The sequence below is a fragment of the Harpia harpyja genome, chromosome 14 (assembly GCF_026419915.1).
Source record: "Harpia harpyja isolate bHarHar1 chromosome 14, bHarHar1 primary haplotype, whole genome shotgun sequence".
NCBI classification, from domain to species: Eukaryota; Metazoa; Chordata; class Aves; order Accipitriformes; family Accipitridae; genus Harpia; species Harpia harpyja.
The window spans coordinates 1,189,911-1,211,840 of record NC_068953.1 but is presented as its reverse complement, the minus strand read 5'-3'; the positions used below and the strand labels follow the sequence as shown (position 1 = coordinate 1,211,840).

Genomic DNA, 21,930 nt, shown 5'->3' with positions numbered 1-21,930 from the left:
TTCAAGTGCTGTTTTGGAGGCAGCTCTCTTAAGAAGGCAATGTACCATGCAGTGCTACAATATTATCTTTTCTCAGGTACCTTAGAGAAGTGCTAACTGCTTTTCTATCACTCCCAAGTTATCATTTCTTTCTGTGCTTCCCTCTCTTTGGAGGCTGAACAAGATTTAGATTTTACATTAAGAAAGAGTATACCAGCCTTTATATTCCATGAACAATGAAAACACAGTATAATGGGGTTGCAAACTTACCTATAAATATGTTGTAATTAATTTTTACGTTTCTGGTGGAACCATGTATAATCTGATGGCACTTGGCCAGTGCTCTGTGCTATCAAAAAAAAGGGATCCCGAAAAAAATAAAACAAACAGCCATGGCTTCTCTCAGCCTTCACTCTGTCAGATTAAGAGAACGGCAAACTCCTCTAATCTCCTTTCAGTAAGATGGTCTAACAATTATCTTGATCACTCTAGTAGCCCCTCTTGAGTACCAGTTCCAGCTTTACTTCACCTTTCATGAATTTGAACAATTCAATAATTTATAGTTTTCTGAATGAATTCTCATCTATACTTTGTATAACACTGTAAGCACTTTTCTATCTCTGTTACCAGGTCTTCCGCTTTCTATTACTAATAAGCGGTTATCTCAGTAAGTGATCAGCAGCTAATGAAATCTAAAGATACAGAATGGGAAGCTGACATATAAGCCTGAAAGTATTTTCATAATCAAATTAACTGGTAGTTTTATCCTGTGTTGCAAAGAGAAGAAATACTAAAGCAGTTTTCTCATGTAACCTCACATATTTCACAAAACAAAAAAAATAAAACAGAACAAATGGAATTTAGTATTTTTGTTGAAATACAGACTGACATCATTACTCGTGCTTATCTTTCTCTCTGTAACCAACTGTCCTTGTCTGCAGACAGTCTGGTTTGTCTGACTTGCAGAGAGGAACTTTTCCAGCCCAAGCTTCACCTAAGCAATTTATCTGTCTCACAGCAGAAACCAACAGAGACACCTGCGGCTGCCTTCCTTCCAAAACAGCTTCAAAGTCATTCTAGAGCTCAGCAAGAGCCAAGGAAAAAAGGAAATTCATGAAGAAAGCAGGGAAAGGGAAGGTAAAGTTAGGCCCATTTTTAACCTGCTTAGGAATAGAATGAGAAAATGAAACAAAAATCCAGAAGGGTGCTTTGTACGAACAAAAGAGAAAGGCTCCAAAAAATATCACAACGGAAGTCGCAGGCCGATAGGAAACTTGCAAAAGGAGAACAGAACATGACCACCAGACATTTTCCTTGACTTAAAAAGATGGTAACCTTCAAAAAGCATCTACTACCAATACTATTGATCTGTGTCTTGCAGTTTCATGTTCTTCCCAAGCCACAGACTTTGGGAAGTTTCTTATCTTTACAAAAAATGGCATTATCACTGGTTGAAGAGAAGGAATAATGAAACGATCTACATATCTCAAGCTGTTAAGACTGTTTTCTGTCAGTAGAATGGAATTCCCACCTGCCAAAAGAGTCACCACAAAGCATCTCCAAAAACTGGAATTTAGAAGAAAGGAATTGTAGCCAGGGATGCTGTTAAGACCTGCTTGAAGGTTGTATTTGTGACAGTCAGTTGCCTAATTAATTAATATTCCTTCCTTGATTTTTTTTTTCTTTTAAATAGTGTCTTAGAACTGTGAGAGTAAAAAAAGTTAACCTTTGAAAAGTATGCTTTCTCTGTAAGCTAAAGCTAGCAGGAATTTCTGGCCATGGGGAGTCTTGCCATCCCAAGTTGCTGCACAAAGAATCCTGACTTCTTACCTTCTGCTTTGCATTTCAGATTTACTTCAATAAATTTATTAGTAATTACATTTGCAACGAAAGACAGCTTTTCATTAGAAACACATTCAACTTAAGCACTCTGCAAAACTGAAACCACCAGTGACAATCCCTCTGTGCATCAGGTTTCTTTTATTTTGTTTTGCACTTTCACATTCACTTCAACAGCACAAAACTCTAACTGCATCCAAATACATACCCAGATACCAGACTTTTGCAATTAAAATAAATACGTCTAGTTCACCTCAGCATTTATCTTAGCAGAAAAGACCATTAGGGCACAAATTGATTCTATTAACATTACCATTTAATTAGTGCTTGTATTAAAAATTGTTCCAAGTTTAATAGGATAGCAAACTGAACCAGAAAGATTGGAGTGGCAAAATTATCTGCAAATTAATTTGCCTTCCAACAGAGTTTTAAACACATTTTTCAGCTGTATATAGCAAAGCAAGCATAAACTTAACCCTGCAGCACAAACACAAATGAAACCTTTGCAATAGACTGATCTCACCTCCAACTCTTGCTCCCTCTGTAGTGCAAATTGTTTGAATGACTTGACAATAAGGCCAGCATTAGAGCAATCATAGACGAAAATGGAAGGACTGCCCATCCAAGTCTGCAGGTCGTATATGGAGAGAGGAATATACTGAGTGTAGTTCTATAAGAAGAAAAAAAACAAAACACTCAAGTTACAAAGAGACAGAGAAGCAACAAAACGTGCATTGGTGAGATGATAAAATACGTACAAAAAAATTCCAATTCTGAAATAACAAAATAAAACCTAGATTGAACATTGGGCATATTAATCAATACAAATACCAATCAACATCTACTAATAATGAGGACTATGAACCCAATTCCAACAAAAACGACAAGTAGATTTTATTGTGGTATTGTTTGAAACGCTCAACTCTAAACTAAAATTCTAAAACTCAGCAAAGAGTGCTTTTATATATGCTAACAACTCCAACCAGCATTTAATAGTCCAATTTTATCTCAAATTTCTGCAACACTGATAAAGAATGTAAACCAGCTGTCTCTAATTTAACATCAAACATCTTAAACTGAAAACTTCATCAATAAATCAAGATTGATAATTAAGACTCTGTAGCCCATCAGCAGCTATGCTATCTTAGTTTAACGAGATGCTTCATAATTTTATTACAGCCTTTAACTTCTGTGCAACTTCCAGAATTATCCAGTAAAATTAAAACCAACAAAGCCTGCCTTCAACAAAGTGAAGTACCAACAATTCAGTTTCTGTAAATATGAAGTATTTTGTTCCTTGTCTTCCATCTTAACCCCCCTTAAATAATTGGAGGCAAGAGCTTCTTAAAATACAAGGAGGATAAAATATCAGACATTTAAAATTAGCTATGAAAGGCCACACCCTAAACTAAGTGGCAGAACTGGAAATATAAACCAAAGCACATTTCTGCCATTTAAGCCTGCAAAGAGTCACTACCAAATATACAGTGGCTGACTGCATAATCCTTCCCATCCGCAGCCAGAGGGCAACCTGTTCATGTTCGTACAGCATTGAACTCTGCCCAAAATCTACAGTAAAAGCCGTGATGTTCCTATTAACATCAGCAGAATGATGGATGGGATCATAACTCCCATTTAAATTCCAGAGACTTAAAATAGCTGTAATAAAACCAGTAAACTTTTACAAAAATCAAATTTTCAAGGACACATATCAGCATATATAAAGACAGAAGTGATCATAAACCATATGTTAGATAAGGTATGAAACAGTAAGTCATTTCAAAATCCAGTTTTGCCCATATTTAAAAGTTTTGGTTGTTTCATTAAAATTAATAGGAAAAATTGTTTATAAAAGCCAAAGTTTTAGGGAGTTAGGAGCTTTGCAAATGGTTGCAGTATAGAACGATACATGAACAACTCACCCTTGGCCCAGACCTTTGTTAAGGACATCATTCAGTTTAAGCACATTCCAATCATAGTAAGTTACAAAAAAAAAAAAAACAAAAAAACAAAAAAAACCAAAACCCAAACAAACAACCTGCTCTGACACATGTAATCAATAAGATTTTATGGGCATGCACTGTTTTAACTTTGTATTTATAATGCATGTTGCTACAGTTAAGACTGGATTATAGCTCTGATTAATATTGTGATATTTCCAGCCAGAAGAATTTTATGTTCCAACTTTACTGTGGGGTCACATATAACTTATCAAATTTGCTAATGATATGTAAATGAGATAGTTTGAAGAAAAAAGGAGTGTTAAATAATAGTTTTCTAGCACGGTTGCTCAGGGTGATCTTTTGATGCTTGTTCATCTTGTCTCTGCCATGCTGGGCCTGTCCTTATGTTTTGTTCTCAGTATTGACTTTGGTTTTCAGCAAGAAAGTTTCTGCTCTGTTAACACAGCTCCCACCATCCCTCTGTGACTGTTTAAAGGAATGACACAACAAAAAACTAAACTAGAAGCTGATTTTGAACAGATTTCACAAGCAAATGCTTAACGAACAACTCAAAAATATGAAAAAAAACCCATTCTTCAGATTTTGCAGAGAAGCTCCCCAGAACTTCAGAATAAACATGTTTGAAGTCGGGGCAGGGGGGTTGATTTTTACCTTTTTGAAACCACATTGGGATTTTCTCAGAAAATAGCAGCAAGCAAAACTAGAAAAAGAACATTGCTCCTTATTAATACAACAGCACTCACAATAAATATATGAAAAGCATGTTATTGCATCTTCAAAATCTGGCAAAATGCCAGACAATGCCAAATTAACTGGTTTACAAGGACTGTCTCAACCCTTCCTTTGTATGCCAATACTGTACAGAGAGCCAGAGCAGAAAGCCTACAGTAAAGTAAGGTACAACTCCATAATTAAGTACTGGCTTGTAATGCAAGTCAACAAGAGCAGCCAGTTAAAACAACAAGCCATGGCAATCTGCTACAGCATGAAGGACGACTGCAGCTTCTGGCCCTTATTTGGTCAAACAGAGGATGTTTCAGCAGAGCTGTGGACAGGATGAGTGGTATGTAAATAGTTTCCAAAGGACTTAACAGAAACACAATGATGATGCACATTTTGTGTTGCATATCCTCACATTAGCAGCAGAATTTGCTTCTGATAATGCACACATTTCACATCTTTTTGTACGCCAGTAAGACATAACAGACCAAGGAAAAGGACATTTTCAAAATAATCATTCCTTCCAAAGCATGGCACAATTTCTCTTTCCATTTCCTATCAAAGATGAAACAATGTTTGAAGAGTATTCTCTAAAGAGATTTCTCTAAAGCTAAAAAGCTTCCTCAGAAGATTGCTGTGTTCAGCTTCTGTCCTGGGATTTCTGAACTTCGTGGAATCCCTCAGAAATCTCAGGAAACGAACCTTGTGGCAATGAGCTTACAGGAATCCATCCCCAGTTCTTTCTATACGTCCTATTATCTCTCTAACCGAAAGAGTTCAGGAACATTTTGTCAAGCTGCCAACCAAAAATTAACAAACTAAAGCACTATAAACGCCTTCACGTGCTGCCTTGGAGTAGCACTGCATTTGCTGAGCAGCTGTGATTAAAAGCTAGGAAAAAAAAATTACAACTGAAAATACTTTCTGCTTCCCTTAACGCTGTCTCTGACCCCACGACGTTACCGAGCTGAAGTAATTTTTGAAGTGTGTGTTTCGAGGGGAGGAGGAAGGGCGCAGGGAAGAGGAGCAGGCACCTTCCCACACTCACCATCTCTGCTGCAAGGCAATGCAGTCAGACACACTCCTCGCTACTGTCTTCTTTTCTACAAAGCATATATAGAAGGTCAGGTTTAAATTCTAATAAAATGAATGCAAATGAGTATCAGATTATTTATTTACTACTCTCCTCTTCATCTGCCAGGCTAGATTAAATATCAAAAGGAAAGGCTTGCTTCATAGGTGAACCCTGAAAGGTGAAGGTAACCAGAGGTATTTATACTACAGCAAGCACAACTTGTCAAAATCTATAAAAAAATTAAACTCAAGGAAAACCTGTCTGTAGGAGAGAAGGCAAGTTTGGTTTTTAAAGACCAAGTTAGTTTAGCTACTAGCTTTTCAAGTGCCTTATCCAAATCGTACCATACTCCTTCCTCTTCCACACACCTCTCGAAGCATTTGAATGCTGTTAACTGAACAAAGTGACTGAGAAGTGCGGCTGAAGTGAATCAGGCTACATGGTACTCCTGAAGGTTTTATCTTTTTTAATCTACATATCAGCATATACCATGCTTAATCTCTCCCGAATACACTACTGCCATGCAAGGAAGGCTTCTTACAGTGCACAGAGATCAGCTGCAAATGTCTCCCTCCAACAGAGCAAGGGGACAATCTGCTAATAAGCTCTGGCAGCTCTGCAACCCCACCGTCAGAGAAACGGCAGAGCTGGAGCAGGGCTACCCATCCGGGTGCTCCTGGGACACCTTCAAGAACATGTCAGTCCATCTGCCAGGCCCTTTGTCAACTAATTCAATCAGCTACATAAGCAAACAGTTTTTCAGAGGAGTAGATAATAAAGCACGTAAGAGAAGCATTCTCCTTATATTACCATTTTAAAACATCAGTTCAGACAGAGCACCAACTGTGCAAGGGCAGAGGTCTAAATTAATTTTGAAATACCAACTCTTGAGAAATTAAGGGGAAGATATTAATGAAGATCTAACACTTTGTGAACTTTCTCCAGCATCATTACAAAGTGCTCCTGCACCACATCTATTTGCTGTCTCTGACAGCTTGCTGGCACATGTTGGGAGATTTAAATAATCTGTGGTGCTACAGGAGAGATGCTTACGAGCAGTCATGTCCTTTTCCCCTAGCCACAGCATACCTCCTCCAACCCCAAACACAGAATTGCTTGGGGTATTCCGACAACACCATGACATTCCTGGCACCATAAGCTTTAGTAAGAGCTGAAAGCCATAGCCTCTCACAAAACATGAGTAATAAACAAACCTAAGTGTTGTGACAGCAAAAGTAGATTTCCAAAGATGGCTAGTTGTTACAGGGGACTTGGGTGAAAAAGAAAAAACTGAAGAGGTACTAAGGTCCTCTAAGTTTCCAGTAGCTACCAACAGCACTGCAAAGCTTTTACTTCTTCCCTCACAGTAAACCGGCAGAAAAGAAGAGGCATTGGGTCTGCTAGTCTGCATCCCAGAAAGCTCTGGCAGCCATAAGGCACAAGGTCGCTAACCCGTACAGCTCTGCCAACTTGTGCTGCAGGCAGGCTGGGCTGCAGGAGCACAGGGAAGGCAGGGCCGGCTGCTCAAACCCAGTGGGAGAAGTCCTCTCTGTCACCACCTACGTCATGAGCCCCATAATGGCTGCACACCAATTTTATGGGAGAAAAAAAAAAAGGAAAGAAAAAATGAGCATCTACAGACTGAGAACAAAAGCATATTGAAATGTTTGGACAGACTCTTGAAATTCCATTGTTGTCTCCTATCCTTGAAGTAAAACAGATGTCGCACCTCCTATTTGCCACACTGCCCTCTACTCTCCTGCAGCACCTGCACCAAAACGTTGCTAACAGACTGATGAGTCTCACCAGGACCACACGCTCCGGGGAACAGGAGAAAGATGCTCAACCCACGGGAAGTCAGTATAATTCCAAAAAAATTTTATTTGCTTCGACAGACACAGGTCAGCCTGTAACACACCACATCCACCAGCAAGTCATGTTTCACTCCTTTCGGCCCCTCACTTGGATGATCTCAAGGTCCCTTTTAGCTCTGCCTTCATGCTCTTATAACTGAGACTTCAAGTGCATGCATGAGCATTTTAAATCTAATTTTAAAATGTCAGCACAGTCAAATTTCAGTACCTCTACTATTTCAATTCAAGAGGGCTATAATACTGAGCCTCATTAGGCCCTCTGCTTAGATCTGAGACTGAATTCTTTAAGACTGATTTCTAAACACTGCTGATTTCCACACTCACCCCCCCGCAGTATTTCCTTAAATTGAATCCTTTGCTTAAAAGAGAAGTTCCACTCCTGATTCGTTCTTTCCCAAAAAAAGCCAATATTTGGTAACATGCTGCAAAAAATACTAAACTTCAACTTTCCCCACCAACCTCTATGACAATCAGATTTTTTTTTTCCACCGCCTGTAAGATAAGTCGGAGAGAACTCAGCTCCTAATCACGAGTGGTGTCCACACCACATTATCCCAGCTGATACTGCAGGCAAACTGGCAAATACCCAGTAAGCTCTTAATAAAGCATTTGGCACAACACACAACTTCATTGAGCAGTAATTTCCTCTTCTTTCATGTGTAACACAGTCCGCCCAGCGTTCTTTCTGGCTTATTTATTACCCACTGGCTGTTAAGTAAGAAGAAGGTCACTCCTATTTGTTCTTAAACACCAAATTCAGCTCCAAAATGAATTAGTATTCAGACCAATTGTTTATTGGTCTGAATACTAATCAAGTCTCCAAATAGATGCACCAGAATAAAGCGATGCCCTCTTGCACTTTCTCCCCTTCCCTTCTACCCTGCTCTTTCAAACCCAGCGAATGGTCATTCAATTATAAAAATAATACACGTGAAATATGAGAAAAGCAGCTCAGTAAGCTCCCAAAATAAAATAGGAGCATATATATAATAATGAATGCAAGTCCTATGTCAGCTGAATGTACTTTTCAGCTACAAGCAGTATCTCTCAATTTCCTAAGATTCCATTCTAAATCAGTTACCCTTAATAGAAACTAAATAGCTTAACTAAAGGGAAAGCAAAGTACATTTAGGTCACACTTGGAATCACTCAAAGGGTGTTGCACGTGATCTACATAGCTGTACAAACCATGGCTACAAACTATGGCTAAGCAGGAATAACAAATTCTTTAAAAAAACAAAAGATACCTCTTATATTGTACTTGGGGTGGCTTTTCAGTACTCTGTGCTCTGGAAGCAGAGCTAGCCATATGGTTTATAGTCCTCATGCAGTATCTCTAGGTAGTTTGAACAATGGCTGTTCAGAGTTAGTAGACATTTTAAGCATAAACTTCATGGTAAGAACTTAATAATCAGTCAGTGATGTAATGCAGCAAAGCCAAGTCCATTGAGGAGCCTCACAGTTTACCCAGACATGAGAGAGCTGGGGTGCTACCTCTGAAAAACAGAAGCAGGGAAGTAGCTGGCTTTTCAGTGTTTTGCAAATGAGCTTTAGAGCATCTGAGAGTAGACCCTCCTATCCCACTGGGAGGTGAGGGACAACCTATTTGGTCTCACAGAAGTTCAAGAACATGAAGAAAGCAAACAGCTGTCAGCAGGGAACCAAACAAATACCTGTGAACACATTTTAAACCCTGAAAATCCAGCTGTTCTCTAACAGAACACTTCAATAATTTATACAACAGTAAAAAAAATTCAGCTGTTCAGGACTGTTTCACAAAGACGCACCTTATTGAAGACCCAGATCTCCCCATTTACTGTTGGCCTGGGGACACCATGTCCATTGTAGTGGAAAAGTACCCGCTCTTCCTTGGCGTTTCGACGCAGAGATGTACACAGTTTCTTAACTTCATCCACCGTAGGATCAAGACTCTGCTTGTACCTGGCCTAGTAACATAAAATGTAAGATAATAATTTTAAATGTAAACCCAAATCTATGTAAGATGCAGGTACCTAGTTAAGACAGAAGCATGTATATAAATTGGTTACTTGGAAAAAGAAAACACAAAACATTTACTGTAGAGCTGAATAAACAAAATATGTCTGCTACTGGTGTGTGGGATCGCGCGCACACACATGCAGTAACAACACAGGTTTTCAAAAAGCCTTCAGGAAGGCCAAATCCGTTTTCAACATTGGCCAGCCTCAAGAATAACCCTGCACAATTCTCTTAATCGTCAAATTCATACCCTATACATCTCCAACTGAACAAAATTCCCTCTTAAAGACAGAAAATTGTATAAATTAGATATTCTGTAAACCTCAAATCTCATTCTGAAATGTTCCTTCCATCCCAATATGGAAAAGGGACCCAGCTCTTGCTTAGAGCCTTAAAAGGAACAAAAATACCAGACTGAAGGGTGGAGGAGAAGTTCAGATAGCTATTCTTCATGGAATAAGAATAAGAATAGAATAAAATGGAATAAGAATAATAGAATGGAATAAGAATAAGAAAAGCAGCAGACTGATCCTATTCCTAAGCCCCAACTTTTATTCCCTTTTTAGTTCCCCTTTTATTACTAAGACAGATATAAAAGAAACCTGGCCAACACATCTGCAAATATGTTAAACCTAGACAGAGTCTTGCCTTTTCTAGATGGACCGACAGCAGACACAGTGAAAACTTTTATGGCAAAAAGTTTGTTTTCAAAAAGAAACATGGCCAACTTCTTGCAGCTGTACTATGTACACTATGGGCATACTCATTTTCAGTAACGAGTTTACTTTGAACTTGCAGATCTCTCCATCCCAGCAGCTCATCACCACTACTGGTTCCACCAGGCCATAAACATGACTATGGCTCAATAGCTCGTCTGCTCTTTGCATGTAAGAGCTGTAGAGAATACTGCTGACTAAAAGTACAGCTGTTTTAAAAGCAGACTAGTTACCTGCAGATAGCAGAAGAGACTACAGAAACCTACAGAATTACAGAAAAGTTAATAAATGTGCAACCAGCAAGTACATGACAATTTTATTCAACATTCAGTGATAGATAAAAACAGGGAAAAAAAGATCAAAGCAATCTAGCATAACACTAACATACTTTTAAATTAACTTATTAACTATTAGCAGTTAAGATCAGGCACTAGGTTACCTAAGACTGTATTGCACTCCCCTCCCTAAAGAAGGGTTATGAATATAACTATATTTCATAACCTCACCTCAAACAGCTTGTAGAAAACGTCATTCTCAAGATAAAAGTGCACAAAAGTCCCAGAAATTTGATATTCACACAGCTGGGTAAAAAGAGGGAAAAGTGATCGAGACCCCTTGGCAACCAACCCTTGCTTTTGGAAAAATTTTATATTCAATATCATCACAACTTTGGTTGCGGACACCACATTATCGTTCCTACCTGTACAGCTCTACAAGCACGTAAATCAGAGCACACTTCTATGTTTGAGAAAAAACCCCAACTGTTAAAAAAACCTCAATACTTCAAAAACATTTTTACTCACTTAAGTTCAAGATGCCTATGTAGTAGCTAGTTTATCATACTCAAAAGTGCATTTTTTTGAAGCAAGGCCAAATACTAACAAAAAGTCTTTCAACTGTCCTTTGAAAGACAAAAGCCTGTTTCTTCCTCTCTTCTTCAGAACTGCAGAGAGAGACTGAGAATCCAGAATCACAATGGCTTAAAAAAAATTAAAGCCAATGTATTGAAATAAAGAACCAAGTTTAAGAGCAGGACAACCATCTACATACCTCTATAAAAATCTGCTATTGAAAGCCTGTTTATAATCAAATCAAGGTCTCAGAAGTTTGGGTTTTCATCTATGATAGGCAAAGATAAGAAAGTCTTAAAATATCACAGTAAAAGAGGATGAAGCACTTCAATATAAAAATGGTTTGCTTATCTATGAAGCTTGAAAAACAGATATCATGCTGCTCAATTAATATTCAGCATCTCAAGCCAATAGGCAAGATAGATACAATGAATGGCATCATTTACATGATTACAACAATAAAGAAAAGCAAGCAAAAGGAGAAAAAAATATTAAGAAAGAACCAGTGATCTAAAACACTCATCCTTTCGGGGAACTTCTGCACTAAGTAAAGATAAGAGGCTATATTAATCTTAACACGGATCCCCCCACACCTCTTTCTTTCTCCTTTCAGTGTTGTTACGAAGGCGCTGATTTGCAAAAATGTGCACCTTAAATCACGTTCTGCCTGCTGGCATCTTTACAAGACACTATAACCAGAGTGGTTGGTAATTTTTCAGCTCCTTTTTTTCCAAAGGAAAACATGCTCATTCAAACACTCCTCACGTCCTTTTAGCATAAATATTAAATACAGCTCGCAATTAATGGAGGTGAATTCACACTCTAAAACTAAAGCCTGTAGATCTAAAGATCCAAACTGTAAACATATCATTTGTGCATTGAGAAACACGAGGCTGAGAAGAATGAAAAGGAGAGGAGGGAGCCTGTAAATAAGCAGACAGTCTTAGTCCTACCTGTCAGCTCAGGACTTCCAGCCATGAGTGCATCATTCATGCACATACAACAAGAAACAGGTATCTGAGTAACAAAGTAGACCAGGTGGTGTCTTTTTTTTTTTGTCTTTTTTTTTTTTCCCCTAAAAAATACCTTTTCATTGGTATGCAAAAAATACCAGGAGAATAAGTACAGTAATTATGAGAAATGTTCAGGGCTTGTTCATCTGATTGGAGTATGGGACATTAGTTGTGGGGGGACATGAGGACCTTACTGGTTTATGTGATGCTCTGTGGGACAAGGTGCTATTTTTAATAACTGTTAAAAACAAATAAGGTCTCCTTCCAGAACAGAACTACAGAAACTGAAGTTCTTCGAGAAGAACATAGAGAAACAGCATAAAAACATTGCTAACCCATGGGCTGCCACTCCTACCCAGTACCAGAAAGCACATTACCTATGACCAGCTCTACAGCATCCCATCACATTTAACACAGCTGACACCCAGATGAGCTGCGGTCCAGGAGGATTCACTGATTCAACAATTTTACCTTTCCTTTCACAGTATGAAGAAGCATTTCTTAAACACAGTTTTAGTTCTCATACGAACATTTTGCATTTTAGCATCACTACCCTTTTGATGAATAATTTCCTTTTGTCATCCTCCTATATTTCCTTCTGTCATTATTCATTTGCCTTCCCTGGCAACATGCTACATTCCTTCCCTTCCACTTCCAAACAGATGCTTTCAAGCAGTAGTTAGTGCAAAAGGTAACAGAGAGCCTAATCGGAATCCTCAAAGATCTGTTGGGCTTAATCTCAGCAACTTCTGTTGAAGTCACAAACAAGAAGGCTTTATGTCTTGTTTTCCCTTTGTTTTTATGAGCTATTGACCAGTTCCAGATTGTTACTGCATCTGAAGACCTTGCTGGCCTTCCCGGCCTTCTATTATGTGTTGATGACAGATATTTTCTGGTGTTTGGCACAGAGTCTTTGCTTCCTGACGCAATTATCAGACAAGACAATCTAGACTTCGATTCCTCTGCAGATGATGCCCAGCTGTATCTGTTGCTCCCAGCTGATGTTGCAATCATAGCATTAGAGCTGTCAAAAAGCCCAACCAGAGCACTGTGATGGACAAGCATGAAATTGCTGACGGTGATGTCAGCTGGCTTTCTAGTGTGAATTTGATTTTCTGATCACTTCAGTGTCTCACTGAACAGCTCCTGTCAAAAGCAATAACTTTGTGGCAGCCTGATCTAGACTATCCTCATTATTCTACTCACGCAGGCAAAATTAAAAGTTTTGCTTGTTTATGTAATATTGCCACATTTCTATGAAACACTCACTGGTTTATCCAACCTTTTTCCTGTCCACTTGTTGAAAAATACAGTTTTTATGTTAATTTTTAAAACATTTCAATTTTCAGTATGCCACAAACTTCTGGGTTGACAAAACATTGTATTGACAAAGTTGCAAGAAATAGGAGGAGTTTCAATGGAAAGGGAGTTCTGGCACCCAAAACAGGAAGAGAGAACACTTTGGGGCTAAATACCAAGTGCATTAGCTAGATGTTTTTGCTGTGGACATTAACATTAACCATGCTTAATGCTGAAATTTAAAGTGAGATGGGTTTTGCTCTACAGTAGTTATGCCAATTGCCTATTGACACACTCTCTCAGAACTACTTTCCAAACTATTTCCAAATTTCCTATCACTACAAAATCAAAGCAATCATCTTTAAGAGAGAAAACAAGGATTCTCAAAAGACGTGATCTATCAAAGCCGTATCATTTCCTTATTCAAGACAAAAGCAACATTCTGGCTATATCTGGTTTGAAAACTGTCGTTAGGATCTACACCAGCTCCGTGTCATTTTCATCAGGATGAGCGAGCAAGGTCCAAGTGAGCCAGCAGCGCAGGGCTGACACTACCAGTATAATTAGCAGGTCTGGGAAAACACCAGAGGAAAAGTGTCAGTGGGCAAATAAAGCAGAGTTAGAGCTGAATAGCTAGTCAGCTCCTACCCCAGCCTTGCTGAAGGGGCTGCACTGGGACACCAGGGCTCAAACACAAAATACAAAAAGCAGTAGCAATAAAGTACTAGCATTGTCGCATTTGTTTCATGAGGGATTTAGTTCTTTCAAAGGATAAATAAAACACCCACATGTTTACTGATTAGCAGGTGACAGCAGTAACCTCTCCAAGACAAGTCTGTCTGGAGGGGAAAAACCAATTCACTGTGTTCATCAACTTCTATCCCACTGGGAAATGCCAGTATGAATCGGCTGCATAAAGTAATTCCCACAGTTCTGTGGATTTTGTGCTTAAATTAATGGCTTTGCTTTGGAAACTTCACCTAATTACAGGTTTTTTCTTTTACTTTGAATGGGGCCAAAACATAAATCAAACAATGAGGAAAAGTCAAAGTTCTTCAGGCCCCTTTCCCAGGATATCACCAAGCTATGCTCAAAAGAGCAGGGGCTGCAGAAGCTCAACAATTTCGTGACAAAGTGCTTTTGCTGTCATCTGAGAAACCAGAACCTGACTCATTATCCGCATTCCAAACTCTGGTGTGCTCAACCCTGCCAGATGCTGAGTTCAGGAAACTCACCTCAGGATTAGGTCCTATAAAAAGGATGAAATGCAGAGTGCTAAAAGTGACAATTTGAGAATAAGTGATTTAAGTTGCTGACGTTGCTTAACCATTAATGGGCAATGGAGGAAAAAAAAAAAAAAAAAAAAAAGAGTTTTGGAAGCCAGACCAGGTTTCCATCATCATTGGCACTCCTCAGCCCAGCAGGGTGACTGATGCATGCTGGAGCACTATGGCATTTTCATCAGGGACATCAATTTTTTTTCCCCTCAAGAAAATACAAGGATAAACCTATTTTCCCATCAAAGTTATAAAATTCAAGTCTTGATCCTTCCTTTTCCTGCAGCCTAAGACCTCAGTCTTTGTTCCAGAAAGACTCCACAAGACTTAGACCACAGTGTGCCTGTGATTCAATGCCAAAATAGCAACACCTAGCACAGCAGATATGAACTTGCGATGGGTTAACCCTGGCTGGACGCCAGGTGCCCACCAGAGCCGTTCTATCACTCCCCCTCCTTCTCAGCTGGACAGGGGAGAGAAAATATAACAAAGAGCTTGTGGGTCGAGATAAGGACAGGAGAGATCACTCACCAATTACCGTCACGGGCAAAACAGACTCAGTTTGGGGAAAATTAACTCAATTTATTACAAATCAACCGGAGTAGGGTAATGAGAAATAAAACCAAATCTCAGAACACCTTCCCTCCACGCCTCCCTTCTTCCCGGGCACAACTTCACTCCCGGATTCTCTACCAACCCCCCAGCGGCACAGGGGGACGGGGATGGGGTTTACGGTCAGTTCATCACACGTTATTTTCTGCCGCTTCATCCTCCTCAGGGGGAGGACTCATCACACTCTTCCCCTGCTCCAGCGTGGGGTCCCACCCACGGGAGACAGTCCTCCACAAACTTCTCCAACGTGGGTCCTTCCCACGGGCTGCAGTTCTTCACGAACTGCTCCAGCATGGGTCCTTTCCACGGTGTGCAGTCCTTCAGGCACAGACTGCTCCAGCGTGGGTCCCCCACGGGGTCACAAGTCCTGCCAGAAAACCTGCTCCGTGGGCTCCTCTCTCCACAGATCCGCAGGTCCTGCCAGGAGCCTGCTCCAGCGCAGGGTTCCCACGGGGTCACAGACTCCTTCGGGAACCCACCTGCTCCAGCGTGGGGTCCTCCCCGGGCTGCAGGTGGAGATCTGCTCCACCGTGGACCTCCATGGACTGCAGGGGGACAGCCTGCCTCACCGTGGTCTTCACCACGGGCTGCGGGGAAATCTCTGCTCCGGCGCCTGGAGCATCTCCTCCCCTCCTTCTTCACTGACCTTGGTGTCCGCAGGGTTGTTTCTCTTACATGTTCTCACTCCTCTCTCCGGCTGCCGATTACCGTCTGTCCCAACTTTTTTTCCTTCTTAAAAATGTTATCACAGAGGTGTTACCACTATCGCTGATTGGCTCGGCCTTGGCCGGCGGCGGGTCCGTCTTGGAGCCGGCTGGTATGGGCTCTCTCGAACACAGGGGAAGCTTCCAGCAGCTTCTTACAGAAGCCACCCCTGTAACCCCCCCCGCTACCAAAACCTTGCCACACAAAGCCAATACAGAACTACATGAAAAATTTATCCGTTGGCATTCATAACCTTTGCTATTTACAAGTTATAATACTGCCCTCCTTTCATGCAGCATAACAAAAGCCTAAAGTCACTCACCTTTTATCCCTAAGATACCTTACTAAACCTGATGGGCCTAACTTCCATAAAATACATTTATACTCCATTTTTCAGAACTCATACTGACACGTATGCTTTCCCTAGTAACTTCATACTGCTGAGGTGTGACGCTTTTGGTGAGTCTGGGTTGAAGAACATAGCTATTCCAATGATCTCCCCAGCCGCTACAGAGACATTAACTAATGTGTACAGCTGTAATGAAGGTAAAGAAGGTAAAACTGTGCTCATCTGAGTGGAGAAAAGGCATCATCTGCACAAGGTCAGAGGCTCACACTTAAAAGTTAAGAAATTCTCAGACATAACTTGGTTAAGCAGGATTTAAGCCCCTTAGCATTTTGCAGATTAAGCTCTACAAGACTGGAGTGGGGTCACAGGGCACCAACAAGAAACAACTTCAGAGAGAAGTAGCTGGGGGTAAAAAGGTAAACAGTGTGGAACGCCTTGAAATTCACTGCGTAAGGACTAAGGAAGCTCTCCATGAAATCACAGCCCTGTTTCTGTTCATATCTGCCCTTCTCTTGTTCCCATCTCTCCTCAAAGAGATCAAAATCACCCTTACCGTCAGACACACTGTTGGGTAAAAGATCCCCCAAAACAGGAATGGGTCTGGTAAGACAGCTCTGCTCTTCTTGAGAGACTCACTGGCACTGCTGCTCCATTTATCATCTGAAGATGCGTTCCCAATTTATCAACAGAAGAAATTACTCCAACATTCAATATTTTATACTGAAACTGTCTTTTACACCTCCTTACAGAAGAAGCCATATGCATGATCCTACCCAGGATCTACAATGAAGTATTTTTAAATATAAATTTTTAAATTTACAGCTTTTGCTTTATTTTGCTGAAGATTTGTTTTTAAAACAGCTGTTGGGTAGAAAGAATCCCACATGCAAAATAGCGCACACAAAGCAAGAAAAACACAGTTTCAGAGTTACTGCTACAGGTAAAATAAATAAAACAGAATCAATATAGTTGTAGCATTTGAGTTTTTAAAGTTCACTATAGAACTGTCAGTTGATATGCAGAATATGTACAATAAAATGAACTGAAAGGTTTCCTATTCTGCACCCTGCCATCTCATTGCTTAGTCCCATAGAATCTCAGAAAGCAAGGCTGGGTTGGATTTCATGAAGTAATCTAGTCCCATCCCAGTTACCCTGATGCAGAATCAATTACACTTGCATCCTTCCTGACAATTGGTCATCTAACCTGTGTTAAAGCCTTCCTATAGCAGATGCCCAAAAGACTTGCAAGGCAGCAAGTGCTGCATTTCCCTTATCATTATAAACATTTTTTCCTAACATAGCCTAATTCTTCCTTAGAATGATTTATAATCTTTTTCTGCTTAATTCTTCAAAGCAACTCTACTGTTCAAGGTGAACTTCTACGTAAATGGGACATCACAGGATGTCGTGCAGCTGCTGCACTGTGACTTGGATCAGATTTGAATCCCAGTTTCCAAATGCAGAAAATACATTAAACCTGAGACTTTGTCATGCACACAGACAGCCTACTTAACATGATTTAATTAAAAGGAATCAAAGCAATCTAATTATTCCAAGGGAGTGGTTTTTGGAACAATGCCCAAATTTGAAAAACAGAAATATAAAAAGCCTTACAAAGAAATAAGTTACTAAAACCCAAAGGTAACGAAACCAGCAGTTTCAAGGGCCAAAGATGTGCAGGTTTCATACCACCTCTCTTGGCTGTGCGCATACCAGAGCCTCCAGCCCAGCACACAAACCACTTTGCTACTGCTCAAGGCATCAAGGTCACTGCTCAAAACTGCTGCTGTTGCTCCACTAGCCAGTTTAGCTAGCATGGTTTGTGAGGACGGAGGGAGCAGAACACCAGGAAAAAAAGGGGAAGAGGAGACCTAATAGCAGGTTCTGAAATGACAGGAAAATTGTTACGGAACTTGTGTAGTCAGTTTTATCAAACTGACTGTTAAAGGTTAAAATTTTGAGAACACTTACTCAAAGGCATGCCAATGGTCCTGGAAGGAAGCAAATCCACACTGCTTCCTCCTGCTCCATTCTAACAAAGCAGCACAGTAACTTCAGAAACAGATTATTTCTACAACAGACAAAAGAATTCACCCAATTCAGGGTAGGGTGCTCCGGGGAGTGACACATCACTCTAATCTCTGCATTCCTGACTGCCACCTCTTCGTTACACACAAGAATCCCTGCAAGTTCCCAGGACTGCAACTGTACAAACCATCCCGCAGTTAAATCCGACAGCCACATCTTCTACCAGCAACACCAACACCAGCACACTGGAGGGCCACTCTGCGATATATGGCAGCGCAGAAGCAGTTATGCATAAGAGCATGTTAACAATCATTTTCACAGTAAGAGAATTCAGACCAGTATCTTATATCCAAAGAATAAAAAAAATCCTGCAGCCAGAGATGTTTCTCAGATGTTTGAAGACTACTAATGATGAACACTAAAAATCCTGGATTTAGTTTTCCTTAAAGCGAAAAAGATAAAATTGAATTAATTCAGATTCCATCTTTTATGGGGTAACTGCCAGTTTGATGCAACATGTTCCTCCGAATGTCTGGAACAAACTCTGGCTTAGACGTATAAAATAGGCATATATATGTCAAACAGTTTCACAGGCATGCAATTGGACGACCATGTTGTGCCACACAGCAAAGCAACATCATTGATGTTTTTACTTTTTTTTTTTTTTAAACTATTTAACACACTGAAAGCATACAAAACAATGAAAAAGAACATTGCCAAAATGATGGCTCTGGTCTTCCCAAGCAAAACATAATAATTCATTCAAATACTGGTGTTACAGTTATTTTACTTAGCTTAACACATTTAAATAGAAATTTTGAGCAACATAACCATTCAGAAAATTAGAAGGCCCTAAACGAAGAACGGGTGCATGTACAGGAGAAAGAATTATGGTGAAAACTCTGAAGATCACTGGAGAAATTTAAACGGATACCACACCTACACACATGTGCTTCTGGCTTCATTTTCATTCTTGCGTAAGAACTCTGCCAAGCTGCATCTCCATTACAAAAGCAACAAAGTGGAGAGATGAGGAGTATCTTCTCTTTTTTACTATTTTAGAGCTATTCACCACGAAGACTACCTCAAGGTAGCATTATTATTCCAGTTGCTACAATTTAACTTTTGACAAAATCAAAACATCATCTATCTCCTATTGCTTTCTTTTCTATATTTTTATTAGATAATAATGATGAAATAAGGAGCAACAATGCACACTTAAAGAGTTTTCACATGATGCTCAGCACTGACTGAGATATATGTGAGTTAAACTACACAATGAAAACCTTTGTGCTTTCTTATCCTGTGACTTTCAGTGTAGAATAAAATAGCTGTGGTCGGAAAAACTGAAGTAAGTCCTTTTGAACTGAGTGACCAGTATATTAAAGTCTGATTCTGAATTATGGTACAGGAAAAAGCAATTCTAGTCTTTCAGCATTGCTCTAGGTTTTACTTACTACGTCAGTAGTATCACAAAGTGGTAACTATCCCCTTAATAATACAGGGTAACAAACTGGCTCAACAGAACCCTCAAAAAAAGCCAGTGGGAGCCCAACTCTTAGAGAGCACTGCATTTTTACAGTGATGGGCTGGGAACATTTTGGTACCATCAGCCTTTCTGAAGGCTTATTAAAAGACTTTAAACAAAAAACTCTTCATAAGGACAGCATAAATATATAGCAGATAAGCCGAAAGAAAAATTACCCGCAGTGGCACTGACAGAAATAGAGATAATAACTTCTATGTATATCTAAATCCTGCCGAGGAGACAGAACCTGGCCAGCCAGGTTACAGCCAACGCTGGATCCCCAACACCACGACCTGCTGCGGTTCCCAGTTGTCTCTCATGCAGCTTAGAAACATAAGCTCTGAGAATGAAATGTGCATTTGATTTGTTTTTGCATGGCAACGAATTCTCTTTCAGATCTCCACTCACTGAGGCTACAAAGTCCTGGAAAATCCTAGCTTAAGTGATTTCAAATAAATTTTTTTTAATTATTAAGAACAAAAGTTTAGGAAAAAGAGAAGACTAAAATAGCTATTACTTATAATGGCACAAAATTAAGACAGGGCATTTTAAGCATACACCACACAGATAAGCTTCCGTTCTGTTTTAAAACATTCCTCAAACACTAATCCTCACTTAGTAAAGCAGCAGTAGGGAAACAGCAGCATTTATACGTGCACATTAACAAATTAAAATACAATAGAAATAGCTTAGATAAATTAGAAGAGAATAGTGTTACCATAGTTTTATTTATTTATTTATTTTCAAAGCATTCTATGAAATCATCTTGTAATGACATGCAGGAAAATAAAAAATAGGGTCAAAATAGTTCAGTAAGCTACTCAAAAGGTTTAAATCATATTCTAGTGCAGTAGAAAGGAAGCTCAGTGATTTGTGCCATCTTTTTTGTCCTTTTAAGGACTGGAACTTCAATTTTATTATTCTTGACTGGATGCTCAAATTCACCCTTTTTTCCATTTCTCTAAAGGTCACATTAGATTTCTTCTCTGAATATTCAGAAATTCTTTGCAATCACCTCCAGTCCTTTTGTTAGGGAACTTTTTGATGTTGAGCAGAAAGAAGAAAAAAACCTAAAGCTCCAAAATGAGTTGGAACATGCAGACAAGCTCATATATGCACGGCATTCAGGTAGTTACCCAAAGATCAGATAAAGCACAAGTAATCTCCAACAGAATCCCATGTAAGTGTGTGCAAGGGCTGTATGACCCAGCACTATTATCTTGCACTGGGTAATATCTTGCATCAAGTAAGAAAACTGTGATGAATACAGTCCACAAAAATATATTTTTATATTTGTACATATTTATGAATTGTAAGTTAATTTCTATGAGGAAATAGTACACAGTACATCTAGCAAATACTGGAATTCACAGTTTTCTAAACACCTTTCTGATTTCCTCTGTCGAGTTGGAAAAAAAAAAAAATAAAAAACGTTTAAGCCCAGCCAAGCCTCAGCTACACAGAGTAAGAATTGTACACTAGCTGTGACTGTGAGGCATCACTATGCTTTGGGGGTTTTTTGGTTGAGGGGTGGGCAGTGTTTCTCCGAGCCTGAGAGTTTTCTTCTCCTTAGGAAGGTTTTCAAATAAAAGTTATTATATCACAAAACATAATTAAGATTTAAGACTGACTTCCATTTTGATTTTTGGCATTAAAAACACTTCAGATGAATCAACATTCAGATCAATATTTCAACTACCAACAGAAAGTCTTTAATTATATCTATAAGGTGGGTTCCGGAAAATTAAAAAGAAATTACAAGATACACAGGGACTAGCAGAAAAACCTGGAGGAAGCTAATGCACAGCATGAGTAGTTGTTCCAAGTGATCAGGAGTTACAAGCTTTGGAAAGCATATGCTTAAGGTTTAACTTGCTGGTCGCCGTCAATTCGCAGCTACAGAGCTGACACGGCCATCATCAACCGCAATCAGTTACAAGCAATGAGATCACCAGACTTTCCACCCCCCTATCACATCTCCAGGAGTGATGGAACAAAAGTGTAAACTAAATTAACTCAAGTATTAAATTACTGAGCTTAAACTGTAGAGGGTAACCTCAGTTTAAAACTGCCTGGGTATCAGGAAACGCGAAAGCAGTAA

The 21,930-nt window shown here is 39.6% G+C and overlaps 1 protein-coding gene across 4 annotated transcripts in view; it reads right to left on the bottom strand.

Moving 5' to 3' along the window:
- Window positions 1-21,930, bottom strand: part of RPTOR (regulatory associated protein of MTOR complex 1) — a 201,921-nt gene that overhangs the window by 108,383 nt on the left and 71,608 nt on the right. For all 4 annotated transcript variants that reach the window (XM_052808234.1, XM_052808233.1, XM_052808232.1 and 1 more), the window contains exons 4-5: window positions 9,239-9,397; window positions 2,342-2,488 (exon numbers count right to left, since the gene is read on the bottom strand). In XM_052808234.1, coding sequence (XP_052664194.1) covers window positions 2,342-2,488; window positions 9,239-9,397 — 306 coding nt within the window. The remainder of the gene's footprint in view (window positions 1-2,341; window positions 2,489-9,238; window positions 9,398-21,930) is intronic.